At 35.1% G+C, this 25512-nt stretch overlaps 1 protein-coding gene across 5 annotated transcripts in view; it reads left to right on the top strand.

Annotated features, from left to right (window-relative positions):
* The first annotated feature begins 1313 nt into the window (after window positions 1-1313).
* The window catches only part of LOC121410337, a 37429-nt gene continuing 13230 nt past the window's right edge, over window positions 1314-25512 (top strand). The window contains exons 1-18 of one of the 5 annotated variants that reach the window (XM_041602352.1): window positions 1314-1628; window positions 11005-11307; window positions 14052-14097; window positions 15644-15725; window positions 16792-16950; window positions 17553-17714; window positions 18049-18186; window positions 18476-18658; window positions 19265-19428; window positions 19905-20042; window positions 20419-20517; window positions 21275-21458; window positions 21897-22080; window positions 22342-22472; window positions 23081-23299; window positions 23714-23913; window positions 24867-24948; window positions 25273-25413. In XM_041602352.1, coding sequence (XP_041458286.1) covers window positions 14057-14097; window positions 15644-15725; window positions 16792-16950; window positions 17553-17714; window positions 18049-18186; window positions 18476-18658; window positions 19265-19428; window positions 19905-20042; window positions 20419-20517; window positions 21275-21458; window positions 21897-22080; window positions 22342-22472; window positions 23081-23299; window positions 23714-23913; window positions 24867-24948; window positions 25273-25413 — 2307 coding nt within the window. In that variant the 5' untranslated portion in view covers window positions 1314-1628; window positions 11005-11307; window positions 14052-14056. Of the gene's footprint in view, window positions 1629-9878; window positions 11308-14051; window positions 14098-15643; window positions 15726-16791; window positions 16951-17552; window positions 17715-18048; window positions 18187-18475; window positions 18659-19264; window positions 19429-19904; window positions 20043-20418; window positions 20518-21274; window positions 21459-21896; window positions 22081-22341; window positions 22473-23080; window positions 23300-23713; window positions 23914-24866; window positions 24949-25272; window positions 25414-25512 lie in introns of those variants that run through there. The other 4 variants (XM_041602351.1, XM_041602355.1, XM_041602354.1 and 1 more) reach the window with 4 other exon arrangements.

Below are 25512 nucleotides of genomic sequence, written 5' to 3'. Positions count from 1 at the left end.
ACTGTTTGTAAGAATTGGAAAACAAGTTTATTTCAACCAGTACACAGATACAAGTGCAAAACATAATATTTGATGTTCGATTTTAACAACATTTAGAGTTATGTGAATGCCAACGTCTGTTTATATTTTCATTTGCAATAACCCCCATCCATATACATCCAAGAGACGTTACTGCTAATTATTATCTGATTCAACAAAATAATTTTGTTAATATATCATAGGACCCGGCATAGGACGTAAAGTATGGACGAGATACATATAGACATGTATAGACTTACTTAAATAACACAGATAACTCCTTGAAAAAGAAAGTGCATAATGCCTATGCATGGCAATGTAATACAATATGCAAAATTATAGGTTCTGCTGAACGATTTGTCAGAAGAATCTATTGCTATTGCCGGTGTTGAAATTGATAAGGCTGTTGTTTCGACCAGCGCCAAAAGCATGCCATTGAACCATGACATGTAGACATATAACTCCATTACTTCATGGACCTACGTAGGCATATGATTACCCCAAACCCGACTGAACTTTATCATAGCGCCATACAAAGTATTAAATGTCTGGAAAATTTCATAAAAACACCGCATGAAATCCAAGCAAGGTATGTCAAGGTTGTTTTCTGCGTGCATTGTTAAATCGATATGATTAATGCCAATATGCTGGTAGGTCTATAAAGAAATTGCAATTCTGCGTGACGTGTTTTGTGCTTAAATGACTTTCGATATCTCTATAGCCATCAGGCCAGGACGGGATATTCCTACTTCCCGCCAAATTAATTGCCCACATTGTCCAACAACAGTTTAAGTCCTTTTTTAATGCATTCTAACAAAATATCACTTTCGTGTGGTGAGGGAATGGTGAAAATGATTTGAATATTGTAAAAACAATAAGAAATTAACGTGTACACACACACACACCATGGACAGTCCGTGGTTCGATCGAGGGTGTCCTCAATTCTATTGTGGTGTTTCAGATTAGGGTACACGATTGTAGGTATTAAGCTCATGCTAATACAATACGAAATGCATCAGTGCAAACGCATTTATGTTGATCAGAATCAATATAGCACGTAAAAGTCGAAAGGGAAAATACTCTCGTGCAAAAACAACACCCCAACCCACCCCCCCCCCAAAAAAAAAAACTGAACAAATATTTCAACATTAAATTCAAGTTGGTCTACAACGTGACTGGAACTCTTTGCATGAAAATAATGAGCTCCAAATATATGAGCAGAAATTCTTATTGACATAAATGTGTTGTTTATTGGCAATTAAGCGTAATATAATTGATGGAAAAGTTGCACTTTTGATGTTTTTTAATACGGTAGCAAATCAGGATTCAGGTGTATGTGCTAATTAATGCTTAACTGATCACCGGTATCACGTGCGGATATACACATCGTGTAAACTGACTTCCTGGAGATTGAGATGGCTATAAGGCTACAATAAATTTACATGACAGATTGTCGTTTGCACTTGTCACTCTCAACTGGGTTAGTGTTTGTGTCGTGGCATCAGTTAAGAATTTACTCGACGGTTGGATTATACAAGTTTGGAAATTGCGTGTGATATATAAACTTCATGAATAAATATGTACCCGTCGTACTGTTGATCCTATGAAAGGTAAGTTATCATTCTTTTGTTTACGTTTAAACTAAAAATCACAGTGTAAATTAAAGGAAGCTATCTAATATTATTTGTCATGTTATATGATTTTTTTTGCAGTTATACCATCAAAATTAGGAATATTGACGTAAGCATTCAGAACATGAATATATGAATATGTAATTACCCAGAATTATCGATAAGAGCAAGTATCAGTGATGATTCAGTTTTTCTTGCCAATGCGGCTGTGGCTAATCCAATTCAGTCATCGTGGTTTTAAGTGGATTTTCTCGTTCATTCATGGAGTGTCAAATATAATTCTGATTTTATGTTAAACCTGTAATTGATTTCCACTTGACTGATATATTATCTTGCGGTAATCACTCAAAATATTAATTGTTTTGGCATTGTTATCATATTGTACACTATAATTTTGGTGGCCAATTTTTAAGCAACCACATGAATTTGTTTAAGCCTATATGAAATACAATTCGAATCCCCTTTCATACTTTAAGCTTGCTTAATTTTGTTTAACATCTCTATTTCTAGAGGATATATCATGGCCAGTCCATCAAAAACATGGAATGTATGAACCATATTAACATTCAAACCATGCATTAGGCCTTAACCTCTTTTCTGAATAATTTTGTTAATCTATAGTATGAAACAGTCTGAGAGGAAATAGTCTGGAAAATAAATGGAAATTATTTTCATGGTCCTTTCACGTTTATGATTTATTCAATTAAAATCGAAAAACTTGAAGTTTGGATTATATTGATAAAGCATATAGACGTACACAATCTGATATCAGGAATGCTTAACATGTGCATGCTCTGATTAGCCTAAATTACATCATGTCATTGTAGATTATGATACAGTGGACGTTGGCATTGACTTTTGCTATTCAATGTAAACCATACAGCGTGCCCCACAAAAATGGTAATGATATTTTAGATGAGTATAATATTTAAATTACAATATAATATTCTTCACATCTTTACGCCCGTAAACTACAATTTATTTTCTACAACTGGATGAAAATTTATGTATTATGGTCCATTAATCACAAAGATATGAGCATTTTTTCATTGCACGTCACGAAACCTCTCCATCCAGGATTTGTATTAAAAAGTAGTATATAATTATAGTCATGTTAAAATTGTCCGTCGAGCTTTCCTCCACATGCCTGCGCATTGACGGGCAAATCAGTAAATGAGTACAGAAAAAGAATCTTTCATCATTTAAATGCTTATAAAAAAAATGAATGTAAAAAAATGCAAACGCGTGTGCTAACCAAAAAAAAAAAAACACGCTATAAATGTGAGATCATGAAATATGTTTGATTAAAGATGCCAATTTTCTTAAGCCTTTATTCTGAAAGTAAATAATGTAAGCATGCACCCGCAAGATGTGAGCATAAATTACTCTCAAAAAGGAAATAAAGTAAGTTAGAGTGAATGAGAACATAATTGGAGTACGTAATATCGAAACTTTGATTGAGAGGTGATCAGTGCTGAAAGAACGCTCATATTATCTTTGTGTTCTATGGACCATATCGCATGAAATTTATGCCAGTTTATAATTATGAAACAAATGCTAGTTTTTCGATTATAAAATTATGTACAATATGATTTGGTAACTTTCACATTTCACACATCTAAAATGTCATTAACACTTTTTTGTGAGACACGCTGTATGTGCATCTGGTTGGCAGAGTGCGAGCTTTTGATTGATTTAACACAATGTACCAGATATTGAACTCCAGTATAACTTGAATCATTATGGTTAAACTATATGGGCGGCCAAATGTGCAAAGATACACTTGATTTATCATCATTATTGATTCAAAGTTCAAATTTGTCTGGGCCCGCTCGGGGTTACAACATCACAGTTTTCCTGAGCACTAACACATAAGATGAAACAATTCTCAACCTATCTTTATAATCCGCAAATTCAACCACTGTTTTCATTCATAGAGTGTTGAAAATGCATGCATGCAAGTCTTGCTCTAATCAATTTTTTTCACAGATGTCGATATTTCATAGCGGATAAGCACACATGATATTTATTTGAAGGAGGGGGGGGGGGGGGGGGGAGGGGTCTCAGCTGACCATCAGTGGATTAATTTTTCAATAAGAATTGAAGATGGATCAAAATGGATCAAATAGACTATGCTCAAATCAAAATTGACTTAGTGCAATGTTTACTATTACGGTGCGCTTTTTGTATAAAACATTATTTACTAATATAAACTTAATTGCAATCATTTCTTCATTTCGAAAAAAAGTAGTTTACAAAATGAACAAAGTAAAACCTTGTAAAAGTTACAAACAAAACTAGGTCCATGAACCTATACTGGTTCATGGCAGGTTGAAATGTACATAAACAGTGACGTTACAAAGACATTGACAACAAAAGAAGGCAATCACACAATAAGATTGAAAAGGTAAATTTGCATTAACGTTATAAAAGAATTTAAATTAACTTGCTTACATGAGCAGAGGCCAAGTACAGCAAGCATTCAGTACGTCCGTTATGGTAACAAAATTATATGTAATAAGGTAGTATTATACATTACAGGAAGGCAGGAAAGAGACTCAAACAAAAATATAATGTGGAACGTAGTGTGGATATTGGTTTTTAAAGCAAAATATTGAATATTGGGGAAAAAAGAATTATAACTTCAGATTTTGTGCTTTATTGCAATGTTGGCCCTACTTTAAAAAAATAAAATAAAGCAAGATGATAAAAGCAAGGGCATAATTATTTTTCTAGACATATGTCAAATTCCTTGGTCTAATGTCACAATTCACATCCGAATCACTGACTTAAAGGTCAAGTCCACCCCTGAAAATGTTGATTTGAATCGATAGAGAAAAATCTAACAAGCATAATGCTGAAAGTTTCATCAAAATCGGATGTAGTATAAGAAAGTTTTGACTTTTCAAAGTTTCGCTTATTTTTCTCAAAACTTATGCACAACTCAGTGATATGCAAATGAGAGAGTCGATGATGTCCATTACTCACTTTTTTCTTTTGTTTTTTTTTATTTTTTGAGTTATGAAATATTTCATTTTTATTTAGAATTGACAATGTAAAACTTGACTCAACCACATAATGTTATTATCATGTTAAACAATCATGTTAAGTCCATATGTTCAACGAGGAATAAAACTCGATTTAACATGGCAAGGGGGAGAAAATCAGAATATTTCATATAGTAGAATAATACAAAATAAATAGTGAGTGGGTGACGTCATCAGTTTCCTCATTTGCATACCGACCATAATGTGCATACGTATAACTGTTTTGTGAAATTATATACGCGAAACTTTAAAAACCCATAACTCTCTTATTTTACATCAGATTTTGAAGAAAATTTCAGTATTATGCTTGTTGGATTTTTCTCCTGTTATTGAAATAAACTTTTTGCTGGGTTGGACTTGTCCCTTAAGTCTTGCTTTATTCTCATTGGATGACCTCTCTCGACAGCTTCAAAAGATGGTTTCATTAAGATCCGATAACAAACCTTTGTATCGTTCGCACTTTCTTTCAAGACAGTGCGTATTCAACAGAACATTAGTCTCGAACCGGACATGTTAGCTCTACCAAGATCATTTTCTTTGTATCCATCGGCGGATCCAGGGGGGTGCGCAGGGTGCGCGCGCCCCCCCTAATATTTGAGCGGCGCCGAAGGCGCCGCTCAAAATAAAGAAAATAAAAAAAAGTAAAAGAAAGAAAAGGCGCCGCTTGAAAAATTAAAAATAAAGGAAAGAGAGGGAAAAGGCGCTGCTTAAAAAAAATTATACACTGATATAACATTAGCAACAGTAAAGGAAAGACTATCCCCAGCAAAGCGTAATCATCATCTTCCTTATTTTTTCTTTTAACTACCCTTTTCCCAACAACTTCGCCGGTAGCAGTGCGCTGCCTGCATATAACTGGCGCCAATCAAGAATAATCAGCGCCACCTTAATCTAAATCGACGCCGGACAAGAATAATCAGCGCTATTTAGTTATAAATCGGCGCCAGTCAAGAAAAATCGGCACTGCCAGAGTCTTAACCGGCGCCGATCAAGGATAATTAGCGCCACCTAAACCTAAATCGACGCTGGACAAGAACAATCGGCGTCATCTGGTTATAAATCGGCGCCGGTAAAGAAAAATCGGCGCTGCCTGAGTTCTTAACCGGCGCCGATCAAGGATAATCAGCGCTACCTATATCTAAATCGGGGCTGGTCAAGAATAATCAGTACCACCTGGTTAAAAATCGGCGCCAGTCAAGAATAATCGGCGCCTCCTGGTTCTAGATCGGCGCCAGTCGATTATGGATTGCCGCTGCCTGAATCTTACGTAACGTCGGTAAAAATAATCAGTACTACTTGTTTAAATCGGCGCCGGTCAAGACAAATCGGCGCTGCCTTTGTCTTAACCGGCGCCACCTAAATTGAAATCGGCGCCGGTCAAGAATGATCAGCGTCGCCTGATTTCAATAAATAAGCGCTGGTAGAATAATGAAGAAGGGCCTATTGCTAAACAAATCTAGATCGGCGCCGCGGTCAAGAATGATCGTTTTGCCCTCCCCCAATAATTCCGCATGTGCAAAAACAATAAGATGGTAATGTTACATAGAAATCAGCAAACGAGATTGAGCTACACAACTCGTTCTTTATTAAAAATCGTGCTCAAATTATCAGATTGGAACATAAAAATTTTCAGCTCGCGCTTCGCACTCGCCTCATTTCTGTAGCAAAACCCCATACTTTTCATGATTAAATAGGTGAATAGAATGTCCCGTTTTTAGTTCTGAACCTCAAAAGAACACCCGCTTCGATTTGCAATAATCTTTTGTTGGATATAATCTTGTTCTTTATTAAAACGTACATTAAACTGTAATGTTTTCAGATCGAAATATCAAAATTTTAAGCTCGCGCTTCGCGCTCGCATTTCTTTTAGATACCCGTCTTAATCATTGGTACCAAGAATGCTTAGAATATCAAGCTTTCTGGTCAGAATATAAGTAAATTTCAGCTCGCCCTCGGCACTCGCATTATCTGTGTAGCGAGATATGTATCCTCCTCATGAGTTACTACAAACAGTCCTAAACAGGCACCTTTTTCCTGTTTTCAGGTCAGTATACTTTAAAAATTTCAGCTCGCGCTTCGCGCTCGCATTAATTTGTCGGTGAAATATGTGTCTCTATCTCATGAGTCATGTATATCTATATGATATGAGTCATATATATATATATATGCATGTGTGTGTGTGTGTGTGCGTGCGTGTTTTGACAGGGTCAGGCATTACCCCTTTTCTTTTTCAACATTTTCTTTTATGGCGCCGGTGAAGTGCAAAAATATGTGCGCCGCTCGGCAGTGCCCCCCCCCCCCTTCGCCAAAAGCTGGATCCGCCTATGGTATCGTTTGCTTTTTCCAATGATCTCGTCATGATAATACTAATAACGTTTTCCGGGTAGCCACTTCAGTTAGGAAACTGTCTACCAGCGGGCCCTGCATGACATAATGTTGTTATTACCCTTCTTCAATCTAAATGCTGAGCGCCTAGCAAGAAGGCAGAAGGTCCCAATTTTTATAAGTCTTGGTATGACTCGACCAAGGATCGAACCCACGAGTCCACGACCTCCCGTTCATGCCGGCGGACGCTCTGCCACGCTCTACCACTGAGCCACCATGCCCAGTCATGAAGCGCTCTTACAGGCCGATAAGATTGTTAACTTTGTTCGAAATAACGTGCATGTTTTGTGTATTATCTGCTTCGTAGTCCTACTTTTACCCAAGGCTTTTACCTCAGGGGCCGCGGAACCGGGTGGGGGGGGGGGCTTCAGCCCCCCCACTTATTTCCAAAACCGTGTACAAAAACGTAAAAATGACCATATGATTGTGATTTTAGCATGGTCAGCCCCCCCCCCACTTTGAAAACGTTCCGCGGCCCCAGATCTACCACCATCTGAGTAGGGTTATTTCGGTGTCATTTTCTCTAATCATGTCCAGGCTCATCAAATCATTAACTTGGACATGTTCAGAAGGACAAGAAACATTAAAACGAAATAAGTTTGATGATTGATAAGGGGAATCAGTGCACCAACTTGAAAGAAAATGTGAATGATGGATGAGTGAAATAAGCTGAAAAATAAAGGGGAATCCACAAGGATTCTCCCTTTGCAAAAAAAATTACCAGAGAAAAAAATTGTCTTTTTTCTTTTAAAAAGTTACATTAAAATAACTTGACATCAGTAGCTTATCAACTAATAAAATAATGAAAACAAAAATGCAGTATTGTTGGAATAATGCACGAAACAGACATGTCCCGTTGTCTCAATCATTGAGCATCTTCCGTTATCAAACATGAAATGATCTGCCAAATACTGTTATGCTCTCTGAAAATGCTTGTGCTTATGAGCCTTGATAGGTCATGGAGATTTCCATAATCAGATCCGGGAATTCCTTGGTCAGAATGGTCAAAGCGGGTTGATATGCTAGAAAGTGGGCGCATCGTGGTCTATTGGTTCTGACTCTTGCCTTTAAAACTGAGGGTTGTAGGTTCGAATCCTAACTGTGGCGTTTTTTCCTTCAGCATGCAAGAAATTTATCTACACTGTGCTGCACTAGACCCAGGTGAGGTGAATGGGTATACGGGAGGATTAATTCCCTGAATGCTTTAGCGCCAGGCAGCCCAGCTAAAGCCGAGGTAATAATAACAGGGCCCACTGTGGGGGGGGGGGGGTTTGTAGGGGAGCGCTGTATTTTACCCATGCGAGAAGTATACTGTCCAGTAAGGTTAACAAATAAGCAGCAATTACTTTAGAATGGGCAACATTTTGCACTGGATAAATAAAAATGCCCCAAAGTAATGTCCAATGTTGGTTGGACACATAATTACCCTCATGGAGAATTTTTACCCAATTTTTTTTAGAGTGTATTATTATTATTATTATAATCATAAAATCAGTAATAATTATGATCATTATCAAGATGATTATCAAGGTGTTAGTGATGGTAATCTTATTTACACATAATCGCTATTGATATCGTTTTGTTCATAAGTTTCTTACATATATTGCTGTTGCATGAAAGTATTTCTTTCGGAAACTGTATAGAGATGCATGGAGAAAATAAAAAAAATCTAGAATGAAATAGAATAACATAAGATATATATCTTAAAATATCATATCAAAATCTATCACAATATTAAATTTGTACCAAACTTTTTTTTTATCGCTCGCAGCTTTTCTTAATTTATATATTTTGCCTCATATGCCATGTCTGACACCCTAACAAATATTATAACCATAATAATACTGACCCCATCCCCTTCAAACTAAATGAAAGAAATCCCTAACAGAGAACAATCCCCCCAACCATAAACACAAATTGACACCCATGCTCGTCGACTTGGTTTTGACCACTTATGTGATTGACTATTGGAAGGACATAATACCTCTAGCCAGCGATTGATTTGATTTGATTGATTTATTTATTGACGGTAAAAGCCCTGTTCAGCTACTAGGCTGGTTTACAAAGGGGCCGTGCAAAATAACAAATACATAAAACATGCATGACAATAGAGATACATATTATACAGAACTCAATGAAAATAGGAATTACCGATGACACAATGATAAAGGAAAAATGAAAAGTAAAATCAAATTGTGTATATGTAAAATGAAAACATACAATATAAATTTCGTTAAGCTACAAAATTGCAACGTAGTTAAGATTATCTAAGGAAATACGAATAAATAAAAAGCATAGAACTAAAATTTATGTCATGAATAAAATAAATATATAAGGCTTACTTAAATATGCCTAATACCATGATAACATGTAAGTTATAAAAACAAATTAATGCAGTAAAGTGAGATGCACAAACTTATTAAATTATTAAAATAGAGGAGGTATAATACGGACTAAAATGTATGAAAAACTCAAAAATAATATAACACAAAATTGCAAGTAATGTAAAACAGAATAAAAGAATTCTTATAAAAAATAACAAAAACAGACGGTTTGACTGATGAACGTATATATGAGAAGAATAATATAATACGAATAAATAGAAAGTAATGTAAAACAGAATAAAATAAAAATCTTTATGAAATAACAAAAACAAACGATTTGACTGGTGAAAATATATATGAGAGGAATAATATAATATTATAAGGATATTAAATATTTTTAATGAATAGTAAATAGTAAAAAGTTAGTGCACATATTCCATCCCATTCTCACAATACACAGAGTTTTTGTTTTCATCTGAATTACAATCAATAGAATGTTCAATGTTATCTGAAAGGCCATTCAAATGATTTTACTGCAACAAAATGCCACCATATCATTTTTATTTAAACAGTTTCATAAACTTTCTTTGACATGATACAGTTCAAAACATATTCTATATTACTAATTAGCTAATTTAGACTTGAAAATACCAATACTTGAAGACTTCTGAGTATCCTCAGTAAGTGAATTCCATATCTGAGCACCTCTATACAAAAACCTACGTTTACCAGATTCAGTTTTGGGGCGAGGTACATCAACACACATGTTACTTTGTCTCGTGTTGTAAATAGTTGTTCGAAATTTAAACTTTTCACTGATGTACGGAGGCACTTGTTTTGTCATAACTTTATACATAATTATTGCAGTATCATTTTCTAACTTTTTAACAATAGGTTCCCAGTTAAGTAGGTCAAGGTTCTCCTTTCCTGATGAAAACCAAGGAGTGTTGTTTATTAAGCGGGCACATCGGTTTTGAATTCTTTGTTAGATGTTTAACAGCGTTTTTCCACAGTTTGCCCATATTACGTTACAGTAGTTTAGGTGAGAAAATACCAATGCATTGTAAACCATTTTTAGTGACTCTTTGTCTACTATATTTCTTATACTTCTTAACATATGTAATCCTGAATTAGTTTTTTTCTGCAATAGTTCAATATGACCTCGCCATGTGAGATTTTCGTCAATTATAACTCCGAGATGTTTACATGATTGCACTCGTTTCAAAGAATTTCCACTTATATTGATATCAATATTCTCATCTTCAATTTTTTGTAATCTTTGTCTTGTACCGAGTACAATATATTCGGTTTTGTTTACATTTAAACTTAATTTATTAAGGACGAGCCATTGCCTTACATATTCCAGATCTTTATTAATTTGATTTATCATGACAGAAACATTACTATACCAGACAGATACAAGACGGTATCGTCAGCATACATGCTCACCTTACAATATCTGAGTCCTTCGGGTAGGCTGTTAATATAAAGTACAAACATTAGGGGGCCTAGTATTGACCCTTGAGGGATACCGCATTTTAAAGCTGAAAACTCAGATACTTTGCCATTTATACACGTTGCTTGTGATCTATTTTCCAGATAACTGGCAAACCATCGTAGAGGGCGATCTTGAATGCCATAGTTTTTCAGTTTTTGAAGGAGGAGATCGTGATCTACTGTGTCGAAAGCTTTTCTAAAATCTAGCATTACAGCAATCACGATATGTCCATCTTCGATGCTTTTAAGCCAGTCATCAGTTACATTTAAAAGTGCCGTGGTTGTAGAGTGAAGAGGCCTAAAGAGACGACTCGTAGTTCAAAGCTACAAGCGAAAGACCTCTCGAATCGTATCAAAGAAGAACTGAGTAAAGCCATCGGGAGTGATACTTTCATGAGAAAATTGGTGAGTGAATTTAAAATAGTTTTTTTCATAATGAGATTACATCTTTGATCACTGAGAAAGTTACAGATAGTCTACACGAGTACATTGACTTTGACATGGAGGCAATAGACACTCACACCAAAGCCTTAGAATAAAAGATTCAGTCGTTGTTAGACCAACATGATGAGTCTAAACAGTACTCGCGCAGAAATTGTCTGATTTTCAAAGAAATAGAACAAAAACACTGATGAAACCATCATCAAACTCTGTGCAGATGAGCTTAATGTCGAGTTATAGAATCAAGAGAAATAGTTAGAAGCTGTTGGGTCAGAGTAAAGAAAATAGAGAGAGAGGGTAATAATTGTGAAGTTCACGAACTATCATGTACAAGACAAAATCAACAAAAGTAAAATTGCATAATCTACAGGATAAGGTAACTTATATTCATGAGAGTCTCACAAAGAAACGGACTGATCTGTTCTGGAAGGTGAAATCCCATTACAAGGATTGTACGGAGGCGATATGAATCCAAGATGGCCGCATACTTGCCATATCCAATCACGCGAAAAAGTGAGTCACCATTGCCATGGACCACTAGTAGGTCCATGTCATTACAAAGGAAAGCGATTTGCAGAAATAGGGATAACCTTGAATTCTTCACAATTGATGTGATTATTTTAATCTTACAAGAAAGACCCAGTCTTGTCCATTGAATTCCTCATTATCGATCAATCTAAAAAGAAAGACCCAGTCTCTTATATTAACCCTAATTTGAGAAATACAGAGCTGTTCTATTGTGGAATCTCACCCCTCCTAGTTGTTTTCGAGGAAAGCATTTCAATTGGCCCAAAGTACGCTTAAAGCCACTCCCTGTAAAGACGTAATCCCTTTATTGACAGCTCAACTACCGATGCATGCATCAACGAAGGGGGAAAGCTCGACCTTTCGCAGATTAAGCAAGCACTGCGTTATTCAACCTTTTGTCGCGGCTCTCTATTTATAAGCAGGATTAGCACTTGAACTATATAGAAACCAATAATGGATTATCATCAACCGTGAATTGCAAAATAGTTACAGACACGGTCGCCCGTATGGCAAGCCATTTTAACATTTAATCCTACTTTTTGGTATCAAGAAATCGACTTCTTGATATCAAGAATTTGATTTCTTGATATCAAGAAATGAATTCTTCATATCAAGAAACCAAATTCTTGATATTAAAAAAAGAATTCTTGATTTCGAAAGTAAGTCTATTGCACTCATTCAATGAACAAGGTTATGGTTTAACCTTGTTCTCAGTTACATCCCTATATGTGTGGCAAAATAAGGTTGACAATGTTTGGATTATTTTCTCTTTTTCTTTTGGACAAACTGTCAATTTCCATTACAGCTTTGCATAATATAACTTGGCTCTTAAGTAAATTTGATTCTTTTAATTATTTTTTCTTTATGAAAAATAGAGCTTGAAAAATGAAAATTTTCTAGCCATATTATTTTCCACCAGGGGGCGTACACAAAAATATGCCCAAAATTCAAGTTTTTGAGCGCTGTGCATGGTCAATACAAACATTATTCAAATTATTCTAGAGTAACAAAATTATTCTAGTAATAAAAGTTACTAGTGAAAATTGAATTGCAACAGTATGGGAATTAATAATTTTGGTCACAAAAGTGACATTTTAATGATTTTTTTTGAAGTGTGTGCTCTGTATAGCATTGGCATACCATCCTATCTGTAGATTCCCCACAGGCAGTGTGGTAGCAGTGGACCAGTGGTCTATTGCAAGAATTGTTTTGGATATCGAGCACAAAAGTATTGCACAAATGTTTAATTTATTTCCAGCTCAAAAGTTATGTAGAATTGAAATTCATAGTTGATTTCCAGCGCACAAAACAGTAATGCAGAAAATTTTATTCTGATTTCGAACTCAAATTTGTGCACGAATTCATTCTGTACCAAGCGGCCATCTAAGTTTGCGTAAGCATTTTTTGGGGGTCCGAAATCAAATTGCCAGCTTGCAGTTCACTGTCTTTGTGATATTTCTTGTACAATATTTTAATTCCATACTGCTTAAACATAAACCCTAGACTTGTCACTACTATTGCTAAAATGATTTTAACGTGATTTTGTCCCATCAAACTTACTTGTAAGATATGACAAGATGTGGTTAAAAAAACGCGAAACGGCAAAATATCAAGAATAAATTTCATTATGTTGCCAAACGACAATGCACACACCTGTATCAAAGAATACCCCGTGTTTTATATCATAGCCACTTTTTTACTGTACAATTCATTTTAGAAAATTGTGACTACGTCAAATGAAATTATATTGGTAGATTTGATTATTTGTTGACTCAGTTGGTAGAGCGTCCGTATCACAACCGGGAGGTCGGGGGTTCAAACCCCGGCCGCGTCGCGTCAGACCAAAAGACGTTAAAAGATGGGAGTTGCTGCTACCCTGTTTGTATAGAGCCTCGTCGATCTGGCGCTGCACAGCGGATGCCGGGCCCACGATCAATTGGGCAAAGCAAGTTTTCGGAGTGTTTCATTTCATGGCTATTTCGAACAATAAAATATGGATTGGATTGGATTTTAGCAAGAAAAAAAAATAATTTACAAAGCACCCATTGGAAAAATAATGATTTGGCCTCATATCACGAACTCATGTGGAAATAATGAATTTGTGATATGTTGCCAAAACGTGCATTTACAATGCGTAATTTGTAAGTATTTTTTTCTATTATTTGCTTTTAAAATATCAGATCTGATGTCATTATTCAAAGTAGACGTAAAGACAGAGTTCGACAGGTTGGTGAAGTAGCCATTTATCGTAATCAAATCATTTAATTTTGAAAAAAAAAACAATTGTTGAAATCCTTGATGATTTAGAAGCACTTGTTATTAAGTTTTCTCAAGTTTTCAAAACCTATTATCATATCAATTTGGTATAGACCACCATCTTCAGATAGTGGAATCTTTAATTTTTCTGAAAGATTTCTTGGCGTTATTGACACAATGAACATGATTATATCAGGTGACGTTAACTGTGATATCCTAGCTAAACCATTATCAAGCCTGACCAAGAAATACGTTGATCCTTTAATTATAAAAGCGACATGGTTTATAATTTCCTTCCTCCTCACATTAAATTATCCCCTAGTATTAATGTTTTCGAATATAAAATTGTTGATATGTAGCTTATGGACTCTGGAACCCCCCCCCCATTCCCTATTAGGTTTACACCCTTCATTTTCGTTTCATGATTGCAGATTTTTTTAAAATCTAAATATGTTTTCTGTTGATAACTTATATTTTTTAATCATTTATGTTCGTGTTCGTTATTGTTTCCATTTTCTGTTTCTCCTTTTTTTTTAAATCTGTTATTTTGATGTGGTTTTATTGTGTTCACCTTAGACATGTATATGCAATCCTGGAAATTAATAATTTTTCGGGGACCTCGCTGAAGACCAGCATGACTGTACCAGTAAAGCTGAATGTGGGCAAATCCGACGTATTTTATCGTATACATATTTTTAATACGGAAATGACTACTACTACTACTACTATTACTACTACTACTACTACTACTACTACTACTACTACTACTACTACTACTACTACTACTACTACTACTACTACTACTACTACTACTACTACTACTACTACTACTACTACTACTACTACTACTACTACTACTACTACTACTACTACTGCCAGTAGCGGATCGTGACCCGGACGAGACAAAGCATGGGGGGGGGGCACTGCATTGTCTGTGAACAATTAATGCTGTGCCCCCCCAATGCTTTGTCTCCTCTGGGTCACGGTCCGCCACTGACTACTTCTTCTTCTTTGTATCCTCCCAAACCGCGACCATGTCAAGCCGTTGGCATGTAACTAGGATTTGGGGAGGGATGTGCCCCTTTATATCTCCAAAATATCATTACTTTGATAGCACAATCACTTGTTTTGTTTTACTGCGAGTTGAGTGGCTTTATAGCGATGTATTAAACAATTTCCAGGATGACTGAATATTCGAGGCATATTTTTTAGTTTGTGAATAGTGTATAACATATTGCTGCTCTTTTGATATAGTGTGCATTCTCTCCTATTTTCAAAGAACAGGAAACATGTAAAGACAAGGGATATAGATTGAATAGAAGACTGTGTATTAAATGAATATTTTACTTTATCCATTTATCCACCCATTGTGCTATCTCTCTCTCTCTCTCTAGATTTTATGATCTTTCTCCGAATCGTTTTTTATGCATGTCTGTCCGTCTATCTGCTTATAATGTGTTAACCTTCTTTCTGTCTCCCTTATATATTCCACCCCTTTTTATTTATCTCTTCATAGGTTCAAGATGAGCGAAACAGATGGTGATATTGATCATTTCGATGAAAGCCAATGCGAATTGGTAAAATATGTGATTTTACAAGTGAGTATTATCAACAATATCCACATTATACATATCTCTTAAAATAGTTGGGCATAAAATGCCCAACTTTTAACCAATAAATGGGTAACATGCTGTCCACACTGAATAAAATCTGCCCAAAGAGGGTAATAAAAACTTATAATTCGGTCATAAATTTGCTAAATTGGATAAAAACTGAAAGAGTATACTCTCGCAATTAATATATATGTGTTAACGCCTGGATTATCATGTTTTTTTTTTTGCTACTGCGATGTAAAGTTCGATTGCGCCAATTATAGACAAGGCTGCAATTAACTAATCCAGATACTGATTATTTCATAATTCTATATAATTAGTTAATAAAAAATATTTGAAAATCCCTTTCCAATGAAATTAACCCGAGAATTGATACTAAAAAGTGTTTATTAAACAAATCTAGTGCTAATTATTGAAAAGATGTTTTGCAGTGGATTTTAATGAAACCCTTGTAAGATTATGACATCATTGACATTCATTAATTGGGGTCATGCCTTACTTTGATGCTAGTCAACATTTAAATCACCATAAAGAATACCTACTAAGTATCTAAGCATTAGAATATACCACATATATATGGTATCAAATTATTTGGGAGAAGATAATCTTTCCGGTCATACATCTATTGAAAAACAGAAAATGACAATTATGGACAATTAATGATTATGTGCTCACGTCATATATTTTCCTTGAAGTTAGGATTTGTGAGGTGTCAAGATTTTTTTTGGTACTCACACGGCATATTTTATCATACTACTGAAATGTTCATTCAATGACTTATAAGAACTTTTGGGGACAAATTGATAACAAGCAGAACTACTTGTAAGTTAAGGAAGAAATTTGCAGTATGTCTATTTATTTGTCTATCTGTCCATCATATTCGCAGTTTAAAGTATTTAAGAGATCGGAGGTGAGTTGTTTCGGCAAATAGTGAAGGACTGTTTCTGCTTCACTATTCGAGACAACTGTAAATACAAATAGAATCTTGGGTACATTATAATCATGTATTTCTACCAATCATTCAATATATTAATGGCATGCATACTTCCAGAAAGAGAAACCAGATGGAGATATACAATTTACATCTATTGAGTTGCATACAACAGTTGGGATTCCATTGGTTCTTCAGGGTCAATCAATCACAAGGTCAAAGGCCAGTCCTTATAAGTATAGAGTCTACACACATCAAGGCACCGTGTCTGACACAAAGGTACGTACATTCAGTGATACAGAATGGCGCCAATTTATTAGGGCGGGTATCTTTTACAATAAAACGTCACGAGATGATATTTCATTTGATATATGCATTTCCATTCGTCCATGCCAAGAATTGAAGTTATCAAATAAAAACCACCTGATACAAAAACCCCTACTATTCAAAAATTACGATAAACATCATACTATAGGCCTAATTATAATTATCATAATTATTAATTTCTTTCGCACAAGTTTACAGATCATTCGATCATCTCTTAAAAATTATTTTCTTTAAGCATATATGTAATCTGTGTTATTTAATGGCTCAAAGGGAATATTTCAAACCGCCATCGCCATTATTGTGATGAGAAAGAGGAAGGGAGACAGAGAGAGAGAGAGAGAGATGCAGGCAGATAGAAAAAAAGACAGAGACGATACGAACATGACAGTACGGAGGAGAGTGAAACGCTGGGTGAATGAATGGATTGATGGATGATGACATTTGCATAGAAGGATAAGACTACATGTATAAGAAATTTAAAAAAAGTGACATAAGCTTTCTCTTCACCTCTCTACAACTGTTAAAGATAATGCATCCCTATTTCTATTTGCCAGGATGAGAATTCAGGAATCAAGAATAGTTATTTAGCAAAGACTGGTCCAGAGGCTTTGAAGATCTTCCAAGAGCAACATGATATATGGACCTCTAAACCTCATAACATGACGAAAACTAAAGTAATGCTTTCTCGATGGCTGGGATCCAATGTTCTCACAAAGGTAAATCTTTTGTTTCTTCCAAAAAAAAAAATCTAATATGTATACACAAATTTATAAATAATGCTACAGGTAATTGGTTTGAGAGTCTCATCTGCAATCCATTGTAATTGCTCTACAAATTATACTATATTATAGAGTACTCGATAATAATGTTACATTTATTACATTACTGGATCCGAAGCTTCAACAAAATAATATGCTCCCTCAGTACCCCCTCGTTTTATCTTCTCCATTCATATCAATCACAAATTTCCTGATATCTTTTAACATTAGATTTTCCCTTTTACTTTATTTCAGTTGAAATATTAATTGTGTGAATATTTTCTTTAATCAGCGCCTACTTGAATCTCAAGCATCCAAAGGAGAGGTTTCTAATGAAGTAGCCCACCTTGCTGATAATCTATGGAAGGAATCGATGGGAGAGCTTTCTCAAGTTCTTACAATTCCTGTGAAATCTATTCCTCTAGGGAAGGTAATATTTCGCTTTCTAAAATTTTGAGCGAGTGGTGCCGAAACAACAAAATATTTATCGATTATCATACGGCTAATTTAATTCCTAGTAAGTATAATTGTGTTTTACATTTTAACTACACAAAATCTGGCTTATCACAAAAAACACATTTTGACTCGAATTCAGGTCAGAAACATCATGTTTTTTTATAACAGCTTGTATTCATTTAATTTCAATAAAAATCTCAATAAAATTTAACTTAGAAACAAACTAACTGAATTTTGTTTTTTCATTTCATCTCACTGTTTAGGTCGAGAAAGCCGAGTCTGTTCTTCTACAGATCAAGCGCGCCCTCCTCGACAAGGAAAGCAAGGATGAATCTGTAATCCGTGGACTGAGTGAGCAGTTTCATGAACTAATACCACACAAGGCTGAGTGCAGAAATGATCTTACTAATATGAAAATGGTTGCCATCAAACAGGACCTCTGCCAGGTAGAAACTCTTTCATATAACGTTTGAGTTTTTTTATGGAGACACTCTATTCTTTCCCCCAAAATGTACAGATAAATTCTAAAATGATTACTAACAAAAGAAATTCCATGTTAAAATAGTAAAGGAGAAATATAGACAAGGATCTAAAATTTCTGCCATCTACGATATTGGGAAATACTTTTTTAAACTAGTGTGATTATCACACTAGTCGACAAACGCCATTGATATGTTGATTTCTCATGTACATCCTCGTTCAATCATTTCCATTTTAAAATGTAATTAAAGATAATGTTTGTATTTCAAACTTTCAAACCATTTTGCATTTTGAACGTTGATGAGTAAAATATGAATGCATTAAAGTCAACAATATTATTACACGAAATATACATTTTATTCACAGTAATCTGGGATCTAATAAAATGCAATAAATTAATGAACATTTCATCGATAACTCTTGGTAGTTACGCAAAGGATTCAGTAATTAGCTTTTTTTAAAGTACTGGATTCATTTAATTTTAGAGGTAAGTTAAAATCGAACAGATTTTCGAAAAGTTTCTCCCATATATCTAATGATTTATATTTTGTGATAATTTGATCTTGTATTAGCTGATCCAAGACGTGATTAATGTGAATGAAGCACTAGGATGGAAGAAGCAACCATCATCTAAGTCTAAGTACCGGGCAATGAGGTGTTACATTGAGAGCTTAGACACAGATCATCCTGAATACAAGAAGGTTGAAGAACTCGTCATGAGCAGCTCACAACCAATGTAAGCATCCTCCTTTTTTTTCAAAGTTTGAACTTTGTAAAAGTGTTTATATAAACACGAAATACATACTGACGGTTTATACATAATTGCACGGTATTTATAAAGAATGTCATTTATTTTGTCATTCATGTTTGCGATGCCGTAGTTTTGATAAATAACTCACACAATGTCACCTGAAGCTTTGAACATCTAAATGAATTACGCAGGAATGTGTTTTCTGAGGGCTAAGATAACACAAGATGTTCGAAACTATATTTCGATTCGATAACATATATACTCACCACTTAAGAAACCTCTTTACACCATTTTTTAAAATTTCAATTGACAATGGATACAAAGTTTATATTCACTGCTATTATTTGGAAAAAAAATGGATTTAGCAGTAATAGTTCTTTTGACGTTTTGAAGTAAGCCGATGATATTTAGCCTTTCCAAGTATTATACCATCGCGATGACCATTATTTTTTTGCACTTAGCGATCACATGGTTTCGATTCAACGAATCTTTGCAATCAATCGAGCCCTTGATGAATTCAAATTCAATCGAACGATTGGGAATGAAAGACTGCTCTTCCATGCATCGAAAGCTTGCAACTTCCTCGGAATCCTCTCACGGTAAATAATATTAACTATTCCCTACTTGGAATAAAAAAAAATCATGTAAATGCATATGTAGTTGTTATAATCAAGAGATTTGGCTTAAAGGATGCCTGTGATTGCAGTTAGCGACGTGATCAGTATTAAAATAAAAACAACTCCATGAACATAAATATATGCTGCAACTTTGGAATAAACTTGACTTTTAATACGTCATATTCTTAAGTGTCGCGATAAATGTACCAGTTATTGACAATTTTAAAACATTTCTTGGTAGCAGTCCCTCAGCTTATGGTCCATCAATAAACTTTCTTAATCAGAGCTAAAATAGTTCCCAGCTTAATTCTTAAACACGTCAACAACGTCAATGCTGTCTTTGATTATCCTTTCACAGTGGTATTCTGCTACCAAAGATCGTGGTCGAGATGTTTGGTATCGATCGTTGGGATGCAGGGATGCTTGGGAGTGGAATCTATTTCGGAGATTGTATGAGGTAATGCTGACGTATCCATTTCACGATTATGATATTATACAGTCATGAACAGACACTCTACAAACTGTCCGGCAACCTTTAGACAGAAAGTGAAATACAATCGGCGACATATTCTTAATTTTGATTGATACATTGGCAGAATATTCATGAAAAAGCCCGAGTGAAAAAAATGACATTTTGATCAAAGCCTTTGGTATACAGTAGATCTATCGAAAATCTTATATATCGATGGATGGAAACTTAATATGTTATTCCGAAAATTATTATAGCAATTAACGTATTTTACTTGTTTATCCTTATGGGCTTTCAAATGAAATAATTATATTTGGTTATTATGAATGATTCTCCAACTACATTGAATAACCTGTATGATGATGATATTTCGTGTGAATATCTATGTTCGATTCATCCTACATTACCTTCTGTGCTATACGTAACGACACCTTCATGAATCACACAAAAACTTATACCTCAACTCCCCTCGTTTGTGGTGTCTTCCTGTTAACATGCTTAGAGAAGGCAAACTATTTCCTTTGGGATTGTGAAAAGGTTTAAATATTAGACCCTATATTTATTTTCATTACCGTTATTATTCTGAAATTGAAATATATATTGAAAATAACTCAACTGATACCTTAAATAATGACAAACTTTAGAAATTTGACATAAGAATTTTTTTGTTTGATTTAAAATTGTATATAGGAATCATTTTCAATCGAAAATATGTTCACCTTTTTTTTGTTTTATAAATTTTTAGTACTTGTTCAAAGTACTCCACACCAGGTAAGTTTACAGGAACTCGCTTCTTAGCAATCAACAACGTAGCCCTTGGGAAAATGAAGGATATCTATGAGAAGAGGACAGATATTGAATGTGCACCTGAAGGATTTGAAAGCGTTCATGGTGTTAGGAAGACTGAGCAAAATGAATCCTTCTTTATGGTATGATTTATTAAAATTCTTATTTTCACAAACGTTCCCTCACTCCCTCTCCGAGCGCACCACATATTCATACTCACATCCACCTACATACGTTCTCTTATACACACCATAAGGCATAAACCTCTCTCTCTCTCTATCTCACACATACCCCACACACACCCACACACAACACCCCCACACCCTCATCACCCACTCTCATTCTAACTTACACACACCCATTCGCTCTCGCACTCCAACAAATTACACACTATTTAGAAAAAAAGCTGAATTCCGTATATTTCAAGATAGTTCAGCCAATATATTTTATTCATTCTAAGTTCTCTGTAAAATATAAAATCCTATATATTTCACAAAATATGTTGCAGATTATGCATGTAAGTATTTTTATCTTACACAAAATTTTAACCAAAGTTAGGATATTTACATAAATGATTTCAGGACGATGAGTATGTGGTTTACCAAGCCAACCAGCACTGTCTTCGCTACCTCGTTGAGTTCAAGTTGATAGAAAGAAATTCAGATGATACAGACAATCAGTCAGCATCAGCATCCCAAGTCTCAATCAGTGATGACAGTAGCGGTGATGATACGGACTCTGATGATAACAATGATGACGAAATAGGTATACTAAGTATATACACTTTCACAGTTATTGAACATAATTGGATGACTTTCTATGGCTATTCATATTAGATCTAATTACAAAAGTCAAATTTAAGTGCGTCGTATATATAGAGCATTGTGTTATATTCCACAAAACCTACAGAGTCAGTTATTACACAAAGTAATGATTGCTCTTTTGCTATGTTTCTTTGTCCCGGTGTTATCTTCTTTGACAGCTGTCATTGCAAGATATTTATTTCAAATTGTTTTTCAATATTAGACACCCTTGATGTGCAAGGAATGGTGTATCCTGAAGCCAAGATCAAGGCAGGTCTTAATACAAGAGGTGAAGGTCAAGTTGAATTAGAAGCTGTTCATGTCAGGGCATCAATCATTGACCTGGCAGCAGAGGTAATTTTCAATCCATAATACTACACTTATGTCAACCCTCATCTAATACCAAAGGTGTTATTATGCATATCTGGTGTTATTGACAAAAATCATTGAAAACATACAAAAGTAAAAAATGAACTACTGCATTATGCGTTATCCAACCGTTCTTTGGTATGACAAGTTCCACTGGTTGTCTTCTATGACATATTGACTTAATGTTTATTTACATTTTTTTTTAAAGAGATGTATTATTTATAATGATGGAGACCGTATGTGAACTGTAAATCTACAACACAGTTCACATGATTGTCTACGTGTGATCAAATAATAAAATGTATTTCTATTTATGTGAATTCGGCTCATGAATAAAATTCTTTTAAAACGTTTGAACCGCAAACGTCTTAACGGAGTTAGATGACAGGATTTAAGAGCTACATGTATATATACATTGTATACTTCGGATAATCATTGAAGCTATGAAATAAATGACGTGGATATTTGAAATTTATTTTCTTTTGTCTATAATCCTATCACCATTGTCAATGACAATGAAGTGACTTTGGGTTCATTCGCTGTCAGTGACAATATGGAACATATTTTTATTTTATCAATTACATTTTTCCAAGGTTATTGTTCTGCAGAAGTACCGAAACATTGGTGAGCAGACTGCGGAAACTCGTTACGTCTTTCCTCTTGATGAGCGAGCAGCTGTTTGTGGATTCGATGCCTATATCAATGGCAAACACGTCATCGGAATAGTAGAGGAGAAAGAACAAGCGCGGAAGTCATATGACAAGGCTAAAGAACAAGGACATGGTGCTTACCTCATGGAAGAAGAGGCAGCGGTTAGTGATGAACAAAGTCCCATGATTTCAAAGAAAAAAAAACTAATAGTATTTACTTATTTACGTATTTTCAAAAGTGTACATGTACATTATTAAAGATACTGTGCATGATATATGAAGAGAGAGATAGTGAGAGAAACAAATGGAGGCATTTAATAAGTTTCATTTTCTTTTTATTTGACTCATGTTTTCAAAGTAATTCTCTCGATTTATTTGTTCTCGTTCTTCCATAGTCGGAATAAAAACATCATAGACATGGTGTTGCCTTGCAAATTTGCGAGATAAAAGGTTACATACTTGAGAAAGGGCTTGAAAGATAAGTTTCAACAAAGATTAGGAATTTCATAACCTATATAAGGTTTGTATTATATTAAATAATACTAAGTTTGAACTGTGATTACTTTTGTTCTAAAGAATGTCTTTACAATCACCGTTGGGAATCTACCTCCTGGCTCATGTGTTGTCATCTCGGTTCGATACGTTACTGAGCTGGTTGTCGAGGGTGACCGTATTGCATTCAATCTACTTGGAAGTGTAGCGCCATGGAAGAAGAAAGAAATTCTGATGGGTTCTGTTGACGCAGTCGATGGCGTCGTCGAAAACAAGCAAAATAGGTTAGATCGAGAAGAGATTTTTTTCTAAATTGATTTATTTTTAAACATTCACCTTTTCCTCTTTATTACTATTAGGAAATTCATAAGGGAAGTGGGTAGTCTCTTCCGACGTTTTTTTCCAATTAATACCCCTGGATGGAGAGTAGGACATTATTTTCATGTATATCCCCCAAGTGGATAATTTTGTACTAGTCAGTGGATGGCAATATGAGGTGCGATATGTACATTAAGAAGGTTAAAAATACAATGATGATCCTTCCTTTTGAGGAGTTCAATGTAAATCCGATATAAACCCGGCAGGGGGGGGGGGAGGTCTCCTCCCTTTTGACCTTTAGTGCAATACTTTTGCCTGAATGGGCATATGGGTTAGGCGATTTTTTTTTTGTTCTCGTGCATCTATTTAGATCAAAGTCGTGACGTCCACTTAGACATTCTTGAACCAGGTTTAAAACCATTTGTTTCCGCATTTCGGACCAAAATTGGCTAAAAAGCGTGATTTCGTGTACAAAACAATGTAGGCATTCTTGTGCATAGATGACATAAATAGTGAACTCTGTTCGAGTCGCCAAATGGATATAAAGCACTTGGTCCTGCGGACCTCGGTGCGGTATACCCATTCGCTCTTTGGGCCCGCGTACACGAGCTTATGTGCATTATTTGTATACTTTACCGTCTGACCGTTGCGCTCAAGTTAGTGAACCCCATCACAAAATGCATTCTTTCATGCTGTAGACAACACTACAATGTTTGGCGAGCCCAGAGAAACAAACCTATCACTCGACTTCACAATTAACATGATTAAGTATATATGTTCATTTTCTGGTGGAATTCACTAACTTATGAGCACCACTGTATATTTGTAATTGTTTGGGGTGATTTTTTTTGTGGAAAGACTGGTAGTTTTATTCGCTATCTTCAATGCTATTCAATGATGTAATTGAATTATTCTTCAGGAGTGAATCTTTCATGGCCAAGGTTGAAATGCCCTCTAGGATTAGAAGCATCCACTGTCCTACTCACTCAATTAAGGTTCAGGTAAGTATTTTCAGTGATGGTACAAACTTAGATACTCTCTTTTCTGAGAGAAATCACAAGTAGAGTTGGAAGAAGCTCTTTGTACAATTTTAATGTTGAAGTGAAAAACCTATCATGGTTTATAAAGACATTGAATTCCTTTAAGCGACTTTGCGCAGGTAAGGGCCCATGGTCAAGGTATTTATCTTTGGTCAGAAGCCGAATACTTCTTACTTACACATCGAGTCAAGTCACAACGAGGACAGATTGATTTGCAATCATGTATTATGCATGTACAACTAATTACTACCAAGTGACTTACATTTTATTTATTTTTTGGTAAAGAAAAAGGATGAGAAACTTCTGGAGATAGCTATGTGTGATGGTGATAAACTGGTGGATGGTTTGCAGCTATTGGTTGAGATGGATAACGCACATAAACCACGAATTTGGCGGGAAACACTTCCTGATGACGAAAGCAGACAGGTGAGTTGTGGGAGTGATTTTGAATTAAATATTTTATATTTCTAATACATTTACCATTAGTTTATATAAAACTTAAAATTGCATCAAAATGGGAGTATT

This window comes from Lytechinus variegatus, chromosome 3, assembly GCF_018143015.1.
Source record: "Lytechinus variegatus isolate NC3 chromosome 3, Lvar_3.0, whole genome shotgun sequence".
Taxonomy (NCBI): domain Eukaryota; kingdom Metazoa; phylum Echinodermata; class Echinoidea; order Temnopleuroida; family Toxopneustidae; genus Lytechinus; species Lytechinus variegatus.
Note: the sequence above shows the minus strand (reverse complement) of the source record. Positions and strands in the feature narration are given on the sequence as shown.